At 47.9% G+C, this 12,452-nt stretch overlaps 1 protein-coding gene across 4 annotated transcripts in view; it reads right to left on the reverse strand.

Annotated features, from left to right (window-relative positions):
* Window positions 1-12,452, reverse strand: part of Ufd1 (ubiquitin fusion-degradation 1-like) — a 93,956-nt gene that overhangs the window by 38,765 nt on the left and 42,739 nt on the right. For all 4 annotated transcript variants that reach the window (XM_077652753.1, XM_077652756.1, XM_077652754.1 and 1 more), the window contains one exon: window positions 9,813-9,854. In XM_077652753.1, the coding sequence (XP_077508879.1) occupies window positions 9,813-9,854 (42 nt within the window). The remainder of the gene's footprint in view (window positions 1-9,812; window positions 9,855-12,452) is intronic.

Below are 12,452 nucleotides of genomic sequence, written 5' to 3' on the forward strand. Positions count from 1 at the left end.
CAACTTTGCCACTCGTCTATCCCGGCTGAGGCACGTCTTAACGTGCCTTACGGACGCCGGCCTTCAACTGAACTTAAGAAAGTGTCGATTTGCTGCTCGTGAGCTGACAATTTTAGGCCACGTTGTGTCAAAAGAGGCCGTCCGCCCTGACACCACCAAACTTTGTGCTGTGACTGCGTTTCCAAAACCTACTTGCATTAAGGAACTGCGCAGCTTCCTAGGCCTCTGTTCCTATTTTCGACGTTTTATTCACAACTTTGCGGCCACTGCTGCCCCTTTAATTCAGCTTCTTGGCAGCAATGTGGATTTTTCGAGTTAGTCGCCTGCCTGCGACGACGCCTACAACACCTTGCGCAGTCTTCTCACGGCACCACCCATCTTCGTCACTTCGACCCGCAAGCCCCAACTGAAGTACACACGAACGCCAGTGGCATTGGCCTCGGGGCTGTGTCGCCCAACGCAAGTCTGGATTCAAGGAATATGTGGTTGCTGAATCTGAATCCAACTAATCCGTGACGGAAAAAGAGTGCTTGGCCATTGTCTGGGCCCTTGGAAAGTTTCGACCTTATCTCTATGGCTGTCCGTTTGACGTGGTCACAGACCACCATGCCCTATGTTGGCTTTCTTTGCTCAAAGATCCCTCCGGTCACCTGGCTCGATGGGCTCTCCGTCTCCAACAGTATAACATACGTGTGTTATATCGGTCGGGCCGCAAGCATTAGGACACTGATGCCCTGTCCCACTCCCCGATACTGGCCGAGCTTGCCAGCCTCTCCGCCCTCGAATCCTCTGCGCCTTCGCTCACCACCTGCGACATGCCTTCTGAGCAGCGTAAAGATGAATGGATTGCCTCTCTTCTTGACTTTCTCTCTGACCCATCTAAGCCTCCCGCGCCCTTCGTCGCCAAGCTTCACATTTTGCAATTCGCGATGATCTACTCTATCGGCGCAACTATAACTCTGACGAACGGAAATGGCTTCTTATCATCCCCCGACATCTCCGGCCCCAAATCTGCACCTGTTTCCACGCTGACCCGCAATGCGGCCACGCTGGAGTCTTCAAGACGTACAATCGCATCCGTCTCCGGTACTACTGGCGAGGCATGTATAATTTCATCCTCAAGTACGTCCGCTCCTGTCCGTCCTGCCAACGCCGTAAGCAACTGCCTCATCACTCTGCTGGACAGTTGCAGCCACTGCAGTGTCCTCCTCGCCCCTTCGACCATGTTGGCATCGATATATACGGCCCTCTGCCATACACCGCTGCTGGCAACCTCTGGGTCATTGTTGCCATTGACCACCTAACCCGGTATGCAGAAACCGCCGCACTCCCAGCTGCTACAGCTCGTGAAGTGGCGTCCTTCATTTTGCAGCGCTTTATACTTTGCCACGGTGCTCTTTGTAAACTCCCCAGTGACAGAGGACGCGTATTCTTGTCTGATGTCGTTAAAGCTTTACTCGCCGAGTGCAATATCATTCATCGGACTTGTACAGCCTACCACCCGCAAACAAACGGCCTAACTGAACGATTTAATCGCACTCTGAGCGACATGCTGGCGATGTATGTTGCTGCCAACCACACGAACTGGGACCTCGTTCTACCCTATATTACGTACGCCTACAACACTGCTACTCGGTCCACCACTGGTTTCTCCCCATTTTTTCTGCTCTACGGCCAACATCCATCCCCTCCCATCGACACAGTTCTTCCATACCGCCCTGCCTCATCTGAGTGTACAACTATTTCTGAAGCTGCCCAGCCGAAGACTGCCGCCAGATTGCACAGTCGCTCACGGCAGACACTCAGGGGCGCCAGAAACACCGCCATGACGACGGTCAGCTTGATCCGGATTTCCCACCTGGTTCACTTGTCCGGCTGTAGATTCCTTCCACTGCTCCCGGCCTCTCAAAGAAACTTCTTTCGAAATACCGTGGCCCCTACCGCGTCCTGAAGCGCACATCCTCCGTGAACTACCTTATTGAGCCCCTCACACAGTCTTCCGATCTTCGCCGACGTGGTCGCGAGACTGTGCATGTCCAACGACTCAAGCCATACAATGACCCGGTTGTGTTGTCGGCACCCTGAATCGCCAGGATGGCTCCTTTTCTCCCCGGGGCCATTGTGAAGAATAAGAAGGGCACCATCCTATATTTACTGAGGAAAAGAAGAAGAAGAGGCAGCTGCACTGCCATCGCTCAGACCGAGCGCCTGCTGACCTGAACAGACGAGAGACTCAGTCGCCGCCGTGGTTTCGCCGCCGCCTCAGCATTAACCTAAGCCCCCGTTACAGTACCTTTTCCCATCCTACACATTCCTTCCAACTGTAAGCGGGCACCTCGGCGATATCATACGGTTCTACTGCCACAACACAGCATGCTACCTTGGGACCGTACTGTGCTGGAACTCTTTCTTCACATTTTTACAACATATTTGCATGAAATACTTTCTTGGAGTTATTTATTAATAATTCATAATCCATATCGTTTTTCTTCTGCATCACAAGGTAAGATCCTTTCCATTGAATCAGTAACTTATTATTGTACGTGGGTAGTAGGATCAGAACCCTGTCACCTGGAGTGAGATTTCTAAGAGCGGCTTTCCTGTCATGGTAGCCCTTATAGTGTTCTCATGCCCTCTCCAGCCCTTGATGTGCAAGCCTACATGTTTCATCCAGCTTGTTCCACAACTCTAGCACGTGTGTGTTTGTCGTCTTGAGATCTGACGCAATCTTGTTATTGGCCCACAGCTCCTTGAGTACAACAACCTACAGCATCTCGAAGGGAGAGAAGCCTGCGGAACTTTGCGGTAAGCAAACAAAAGGGCTGCAGGGTATCTATCCAAATCTGTCAGTCTCTCATGGCACATTTTCTTGATCATATTTTTGAGGGCTTAAGCTCCTTGATTAGTTCCGATGGGAAGTTCGAACCCCAGTCACTTAATAACTCATTCGGAATCAAATAGCAAGCAAACACCTCCAACAGACGTTCCACAACCTGAATACTGTCTATAGTTTTCAAAGGAACAGCATCAGGATAACGCATGGCCACGTCGACCAGGGTAAGCACATATCTATTGCCTTTAGTGGATACTGGAGCGATTGGGCCCACAATAACAATAGCCACTCTTTGAAACAGTAGATCAATGGGTGCCATCTTGCCCAGTGGTACAGGACTAACCCTGCCCTTTGGAGTTGTGCGCTAGCAAACATCGCACAACCTCACAAAGCGCCTAACGTCAGTCTGGAAGCCTGGCCAAAAGAACTCCTCAGTGATTCTAGACACCGTTTTCTGAACACCTTGGTGTCCAGCCATTATGCAGCCGTGTCCCAAGCTTGACACTGACTCTAGCAGATCTTTCAGTAACACCAACTGTTGGACCTGCCTTCCCGAGCTAAATATGCATTTCCTGTGAAGACCGTCTACCAATTGAAATCCAAATGATGTAGAACTTCGTCTACTTTTCAGCTTTTCCCCTACTCTTTCAGATCTTCTCTTTGCTTAATTGCAATTTCACCTGGTGTTACCCTCAGACATATCGTAACGGGAGTAGAGAGCGGATGCTGCATTGCTCCAGCTGTCACCTGAGCTCTTGTCTCTACTAGCGACGAGAAACTGACCGTACCCTCACCCTGCTAACCTGTCGTGCACCTTTCCTCGTTTCGGTGCTTCTCAACATCGAGCGTCTTAAACTCAGGATCAGGGTCATTGACGCTTCTTGCACCCGTAATGTTCCCCAGATGAGATCGTAGATTGGCTGTTCAACGCATTTTGCCAATAGCTGTCCAGTATAGTACGGCGTGGACACTAGAATCCTGGCTTCAGGAAGGTATCTGACTGTGCTGTCCACAAGGGCAGACACTTCACCCAGTCCTCATCCCTCACCAGGCTTCTCCGAACCAAAACTGTATTGGCTCCGCTGTCTCCACTCACCACCTCACTTTCCAACGGCGCCTGCTCCCATTGAGCTGTGGCGTGAGCAGTTCTTCCCATAAGCCAACCACACATGCAGCACAATCCAGCACTCTTCCACAGTATGCCCTCTCTTCTTGCAACCTTGATATACAACCTGCGTCTTTCGGGCCGCGCTACTAGATCAACAGTCAGCTACACAGTGTCCCACCCAGTCCTTATTGGCACCTTAGACACACCACCAGAGGCTTTGTGGCTTTGCTCATTTTTCTTCTGGAACCTTCTGAATTTTTCCTTCTTCACCTTACTCATACTTCTGAGTCCTTGAGATTCGAGGAATTGGTCTTCTTAGTCAGCAAACTCTTCTAATGAACTCAACTTCTTTTCTTTCAGGAATGCCGCTAGCTTTGGACTGCAAAATGATAAGAACTGTTCCGTCACCAACTTGTCACGCACTCCTTCAAAACTTCTGTGTTCGACATATCAAGCCACCTGCTGAAATAGCTGGCCAGCTGACAAGAAAGCTGCTTAGCTGTCTCAGAACCGTGAAGTTTTGTGGTGCGAAATCTCTCGCGAAAACCCTCTGTTGTTAGCCTGTATCTTTGGAGGAGTACCTTTTTAACTTTGTCGTATTCCATGGAATCAGCAGTAGGCATCCTACAAAACACATTCAGTGCTTCCCGAACTAGACACATGCTCAGTGCCGTTGCCCATTCACTGTGCTCCCCAAACTTACCCTAAAGCTATACCCTCAAATCGTAGCTGATATGCATCCAGATTGTCTCTTTTGTCATCAGAAGGAGCCATCAGCTTTCTCGGACGAACTATGGCCTCTATTGAAGAAGCCAGGGAACGCCGATCATCGTCTGTGCTATCCTCATCTCCTCTTACCAACAGTTCCTGTTTCCACAGAAGAAGCTCTTTCTCTTGTTCTATCTTTCTCATCTCGCATTCTTCAGCATGCTCCTTGTCTTCCTTTGCACGCGCAACTCTCCTAGCCCTTCCCTCTCTTTGTCTCTTGGTCATCGCCTCTTCCTTGCTTAGACCTAGCTGAACAGCCACCCCTAAATTTTTTGCCAAGTCCATACTCTCTGCCGTCGAAAAATCCTGGCAGGCTCATCACTTATTTTTGTCACAGATCTCAGGAGAACGCTCGGGCCGAAAGAACAAACCGGACAACAGCTGCACTCAAACGGACGCACACTTAATAAACGCTACACCACACAGGCACTAGCATGTTAGCAAGACTAACACAAAACAGAAAGACTAATGGTACGCGCGGAGCAGTATGAGCGTTCTGCTGCTCCTACTAGCGTTCGGTGTTCTAGCTCACATGCATGTGGCACCAATGTCTGACCGTGACCAATCTCAGCACCACGAAAGTGCTTCTAGTAGTTGAAGATTTGGTTCTCATGTTTAAGGGCACAGGGTAGGCCATATCACTACCATAAATTTTAAGGCATATTTATGGCCCTTTTCTCAGCAACTACTGCACATAGCTCATCTAGGTTTGTTTTCTTTTATTCCTCACCTTTTAACTGTACTGTAAATATTGTTTTGTAGCTGATAGTTACAGTAATGCAATTTTTCATTCAAAATCAAAACTTTTTTGCTGTTACCATTACTGCACAGGTATTGTTACACGGCAACCAGCTGAAGAATGAGGCAAGATGAATGATGGCCAAGAGATGATTTAATCGCCGCTGGCCTAGCGCGTGTGCTCTGTCTCACACCACTGCCAGCTTTGTCTTCTTCGTCACAATATGTACCATTGTAATGCAGATTCGTGATAACTCGTACTTTCGGTTAATTCAAACAAATTTCAAAATTTTGGTTGGCTAGCAAATGCACTTTAAATGCATTTTAAGGCCACTTCATTCGTACTGCGATTTCTCTTAAATTCGATTAATTCAAGCTTTTTCTCTGACGTGCCCGACGTGCATAAAGCGGCACCTGATGTGCGTAAGAGCAGCGGCAGAGGCCATATGAGTCAGGTTTGTGGCGCTGCATGAAATGAAAATCTGCCCCTCCAACCGCTAGCTTCGATGTGGCCCACAGGGGGCCATGTCGATCGGAGTTGCCCTGTCGCAGCATAGTTTCGTTTTCCGAGCTTCGCTACCAGCCCGCGATGATTGCGGCTGCCGGACGTGCGTCTGTGATCTAAGCTCAACTGCGTGCCGGGCGCCGGTTCGGATGCTAACTGGCGCTCGCTGGTCTTTTTTTTTAGCGCAAACACGTTACTTCACTAGCAAAGCTGAAAAACCCGAGGTATGCGTGAAGACTCAACCTTTGACAGAGTGCCAGTGGCGGAGGACTTGCGCAGCTGCTCTGCCAATGCATGGAACCGGCACCCCTCCCCGCCTTTCCCTTTCCCGCGCATGGCTGCAATAAGATCTTGGAAGTGATTGCCTTTGAGGCAGTGTTGCCTCAAGTGCTTTTGCACGTCTTACTGGTTTAACTAGGCGCCTCGCCATTCCGGCGCAAATGTGCGTTCCCCTTTGTCTACGTGGTCCTGTGCATCGATAATGCGCGCTCATTATGAGCTGCTCGTTGCTTGGTGAAGCCTCCTTACATTGACACCGCCGCGTGTGAGGAGGTTCCACCGCTACTGCATCAAGAGCCGTGAAGGAGGGCCTTACTGTTTTAGAGCAGTTCTGCTTTGATATTCCCGACAGTGGGTATTCACTACAAAATGACGGAACTGCCAAAAACCGTCATTGCCACACAGTTTTACTTAAAAGTAGACGACCACTGCCTAATTTTTCATCTGTGGTGCGAAACTGTTTCAGGAAACTTTTTTTGTGGCCATTAGATTTTTTGACCTTCGGATGAATTGGAGCTTTTTTTCTCCCTTGAGGCTTTTAATCTATGGCGAAACCAATAACTTTTTTGACTGTACTTGCGTAAACAAACTTATCACTTCCTTTCACCCATATATTATGTTACGCTTACGAACTTTACTACATTTGTATACAGAAATAGATCCAAAATACTATTTGTATGCGTAGATATTGATGCAGCAAACTGCATTCAGTCTTGGATCGTATTAAGGTGCACTTCTGATAATACAAACCAAAATCTCTGGTCCCTTGAAGTTTGAATTAACGAGAGTCTACTGTAGATCAGTAGCTTTGCGCACCTCGATAGTTTATATAAAGCTAGGAAAAAATTCGAATTTTTCAAATAATGTGTCGAACATAAAAGAAAGTGACATTTTGAGATATTTGAGGTTAAAGACAAATCTTACTTCATTTTTTTCGACAGAAGAAACATACACTGAAATGTCTTTTCAGTAAACACAGGCCATACAGTCCAAACAAGTGCCGATGTTACCCATCTTTAGTTCTCACTTTCTTTCTATGGCTTCCTTTGCAATTTCTGCACCTCTCCCAGTAAAGCACTTTCAATGATGGTCCACTTCACGCAACCACCGAACAATGCAGCACCCCAGGGATATCCCAGCTGCCCAGGGACAACACAACAGCCCTATTAAAACTATTTTCATTAATTATGGATGAAATACCCAAAGTAAAGCTGAAGGCCCCCAGTTTCCTGCAATGCGACGAAAACACTTGCATTTAACCCACTAGCAAACTTCGACGAGGCAGGCTTATTTCTGGCTCATGACGAGTCCAGCTTGCTGTGTGTTTTCTGGCACTCTGCTGGTCCAAGGCAGGTAGTGCTGATCCAAAACACTTTTCTGGTTTTGGACAGATGCAAACACTGGTGCTAAATGACCATTCTGGTACTATTTTTTAAGTAAGATGTGTCCGTTAGGGGGTTTAAGCCATTTTTGGTGATGCAGACGCATGTGCCACAATTGAGTGAAGCCAGGTCTCCTATATTTTAATGCATGCAGCCTCCAACACAACAACAACCGCTGCCACCGCCACGCCACCACTACTTAGTGTCTCGAGCTGCCCAGTTCTGTGCCCGCTTGACCTTCATTTTTTTCCTCACTCCACTCCCAGAGCATTTTTTCAATATCCGTAACCACCTTCTCTTTTGCACTTGCATGGTGCATACTTTGCTCTAAGGTTAAAGCTGGCTCCCTTTAGCGGCTCTCCAGTCTGGTGGCGAAGGCAGCTTAAGCTACCTTGAAAAGATAGGAAAAACATTTCGCACTAGTATATTCACAACATGGTTCCGAACATAACGCGAGGAGCATTCTGAAGCTTTCTTTGATCTTTCCAGTGGAATTTCACGAATTCTCTGTTCTCAACTCATGGAATTTAAAATTTTCTGCCGCAGAAAGTTAGGTGCCTAATGATTCCTTGCAAGAAAGCTTCCCTTCAGGACAGGGTGTGTGCTATTTCAAACTTTTTACTTGCTTGCGTTCCTCGAGAGCAGCGCATAGGCATTCTACGAGTAGTGTTGCACAGGGTTGCCATGGTTTGCAGTCACTGCAAAAACTCATTCATGCCGAATGACATGCAAAATGAATCATATCAAGTCGATCTTTTTTAACACTGAGTCTCAGAGAAATCAACTAAATACTCTCACACTGTTCGTCCTATCTGGGAATCTGTCTTGACCGAGAAAACTGTACATCGTTTCTGGAGTCTCCATTAATGTCAAAGTATCGGCTTGAAAGTACTGTACTACAAGTCTTGGGTTCAAAAATCTGTAAGTTGAGTATTTGCTGCGAGTTTTATGAAATGCAACAAATCAAAATGTCAATCAGCAGCATATGGTGTGTGATACCACATAAACGCGTGTAAGGGCTGCACTTTTTTTTTCCACACTTAAGGGTCAATTTTCGGGCCACGGCCCATACACAATGTGCGAAAAAAAAAATTTTAAACATACCAATCAGGGAATGAGCGGCATTTATTCTACATTCGGTCGCCACTCGCGGAGTATTCCTACTCCGAGGTAGTGCTGTGCTGTGCACACGCTCATCCCACTAGAAGTCGCAAAGCATGTCCGCTGTCAATGTGTAGCTGCTGTTCTGCGCTTCCATCACCTAGCAGAGCAGCTCTTCTTCCAGTTCGGGAAACTTGCATGGCTTGCCTCGGAAAGTGCGCTTTTTGCAGCTTGTGTTCCTCAATGCATCCTTTTGGTTGCATTATCGTCAGACGCACTTCTTGGCCATGTAAAATTTCCTGCCCGCCGCACACTTGCCATGTTTGACAGCAAACTCCCAGCCGTGTAGTTATTAAGGTGCTTGCCCATCATACTAAAACTGCAATGCTAGGCAGCAGCACGCGAAAGCCACAACTACGATGAACTAACATGTTACCACAACTCCCGTACATTTGACAGCCACTTTTGTGGCTGTCAAAGGCATGGTGATATCGAGCTGGTGATACCGATGTCAAAATGAATAGCGGGAGCTCGCGGCGGAGGAAACAGTTGACAATGATGATGATGAGTCACGGCCTCGAGCGCTACCCGTGGGCGGCACCTGGAAGCTCCTGTGCACATGCGACGCCTCCGCGGTCAAGAGCACCGTTAATCGCAGCCGGAACAGATCGCGGAGGCCACATCACGAGCATTTCAAAGGCGATTCCCGTGTGTGTTGTGGAACGTTTGGGTGCGGCCCTTACAGGGATGTTCTTTTTTAAATATTTCGTGGGGGGTAACAGGGTGCAGCCCATACACGGGTGCTGCCCTTACATGTGTTTATACAGTATTTCAAACAAGATTCCAACATAGAGCTCAGCACAACACACTAAAAGCATTTTTTGGGCATTCTTACTGGGACTCTTCAAAACAAACACAAAAAGAAAACTGTTGTTGCGCTGTTTGCTATATAATATACACAACCTGCCAACACACTGCTGACCAAGAATAGAACCCTGCAAGATGATCATACAAAGGAATTAATCACGTTTTACTAAAGCATGAATCTTGGGCCCAAGAGTTAATTGTAAATGTCTTTTAAAACAATGGAAGGCTTACCACAAAGCCCATGGGTTGCGTCTCATAGGCAGAGTAGTCCATCTGAAAGACGCAAATTACATCAACATAAATACATTGGTGATCATCAATGTCAGTGTTAATAGAGAAACTTGGGTAAGTCGGCTCAAAATACCTAAAAAAGAAAACCAGTTTGGAAACACAGGACGAGAAGAGCGCGTGGTGCAGTCGTTTCTTTTTTGTCCCGTGTTTCTGTGCAGCTTTTCCTTTTTCTGCAATCGATACCAGCTTGGATGCTTCCCCTGCAGGAAAGTGGCTTCTTCCATTTGCCTACAATTGGGAACCGCTATGTACAAAGTGTGATCACCCACATTTCCTAACCTCGGCAATTATTCTCGAGGAATCTATTCAGTTACACTATGGGGACCACTGGCTGCTTGTGAATATGATTAGGATATCATTAACCCTGTTCCTTCCCTCCAATTACTCCAATAAGGACAGAGTTAAAGGGACAGTGAGGAGAACTCTATCAACTTTTTTTTTGTTAGCAAAATCTGATAGTTTGGCATTTCATGGCTCTGTTGCTGCTTATCCAGGAGTGAAAGATGCATTTATTTGAATAAAATTTGGATTCGAAGTTGAAAAAGTTTTACCCGTCCTCGCATTCAAACTTGACGCACCCTTATGACGTCACGGTGACTCTTATGACGTCACAGGACGGAGTGATGTGAAACGTGACGTAAACGCAGACTACGTGATGTCTGGCGGCTAGCGGTGCGGTCTAACAGCAGCCGAAACGAAAGCTACCGCCGCCGCAAGTTGAAGGCATCTATAGGGGGCCGCTACCGTCGCTTCGTTTACGTTTGCACCGGAGTCTTACGATGGATCACGTTCCCGAGCCCGCCAACGAACTTCTCGCAAAAACTCCGGCCTGCATTTCAGCGACCTCAGCCCCACAGAGCGTGCAATGCTTTTGAGGAAGCACGGTTAGGTTAGGCGCCGGCGGGTCGTTTCCCCCTTCCCCACTGAGCAGCCGTTGCTAATTAAATATCATAACCCCAGTGTGGGGAGTCGCGAGGGATGAGCACACGGTCGGCACGTCGCGCCCATCGGAGGTTGGCCGAGGCTTTGGGGCAAATGGATTGTGATTCCTTGAAGGGCGCTGCTGCACTGTGCAGCAGGCGGCGTCGAGGAGGTTTCTCAAGGTTGCGAGGGCCAGGCTGTTTATTTTTTTTTTTTTCCACAAAAAACGGATGGGTGCTCAAGGGCACTCACGTTTAAAGTTGGTGGCTTGAAAGTAAAACCGATGCACGACGCTTCAACGGGTTCCGCGCGTTTCCGGAGGTACGGGTTCCACTGGATCGGGTTCTCTCGCCCACTTGCATGTACCTTCAGATGTGTACTGTGAATGGATTAAATTAGCCGAGAGCTCGAAGAGAACAGCTCCGCCCAACTGCCGAAGCTATTGAATGGAGCCGCAAACAAACGAGTTGGAGGAGAGCGGAGTCACGGTCACTGCAGGTTCCAAATCTCTTTTAAAGCGACAGCTTTGCTGGCCGCGAACTTGCGATTTCGCCGTGGCGGTGCTCCGAGGAGGCACATGAAGTCACAACGCGCGCCTCGCCGTGGAGCCGAACCGGTCTCACTGGGCCGGCGGCCTTACAAGAGCTTTGTTTTCAGTAAGAGTGGCGTTTTTGTGATCAGGAGCTGGTATTCTAACGATACAAGTCAACTTCAATTTCTCCTCAGAGTCCCTTTAATGGCAGGAGGAGAAAGAAGTGGCCTTTGTCTTGCAGTGAAAGTGGTTAGGCTGACTATGACGATGATATAATTAGTAATTTGAGGCTGGTCATGAAAAAGCATCATGTTTGCTGAATGTAAAAGCGCAAGAACCAAGGACGTAGAATAAGACACACAACACGAGCGCTCATCATGTTTGATTGTCAACACACTTGAAAGTTACAACTCTGTTGTTCATAGGTGTCAGGAAGGTCTATTATTTAAGGTCTGAACTTGGTTGACAACGATAATAATAATAATAGTAAATATATTTTATTGCAGCCTTCATACAAAATAGAAAAATACTGCACAGCACACCTGTCAAAGACTACAGCGACTTGTCAGTCCAGGCCAATCAACAGCGAAGATGCATCAAGGTATTCAAACCAGAACCCAAAAACATAGCCTAGAAATCCACCATAAAGCCATCATTAACAGAAAGAGCACATATAGGAATATACCAAATTTTCCAGCATGTGCAGCGATGGCATAGAGGTAGAGCATCCGCCTCGCGTGGAAGAGGACCGGGGTTCGAATCCCGGTGCTGCGCAATTCTCCACCAGATTAAGAAAAACTCCGTGTGTCGATGGAATTGCACAACCAGGGCTGGGGTGCAGCCTGAGCTCGGTGACCAGGACCAACAAACGCACTTCCTCACCAGAGCAGGATTTGGCCACCCTGGTGTAGTACTTGGCCACAACCTTCTATGATCAAACCAGTTAACCCTCGGTCACCAGCAGCTGCGGAGCAACTGGCCAAGGCAGCGGTCAGACCTATGACGCAGCGGAGGGTGCTAAGAATTTCTGGCTCCGGACAGGCCGCCACTGGAATCTGAACCTGGCAACGTTCAATGCTAGGTCCTTATCTAGTGAGGCTAGCCTAGCAGTGCTGTTCGAGGAACTA

This window comes from Amblyomma americanum, chromosome 2 (genome assembly GCF_052857255.1).
Source record: "Amblyomma americanum isolate KBUSLIRL-KWMA chromosome 2, ASM5285725v1, whole genome shotgun sequence".
Taxonomy (NCBI): Eukaryota; Metazoa; Arthropoda; class Arachnida; order Ixodida; family Ixodidae; genus Amblyomma; species Amblyomma americanum.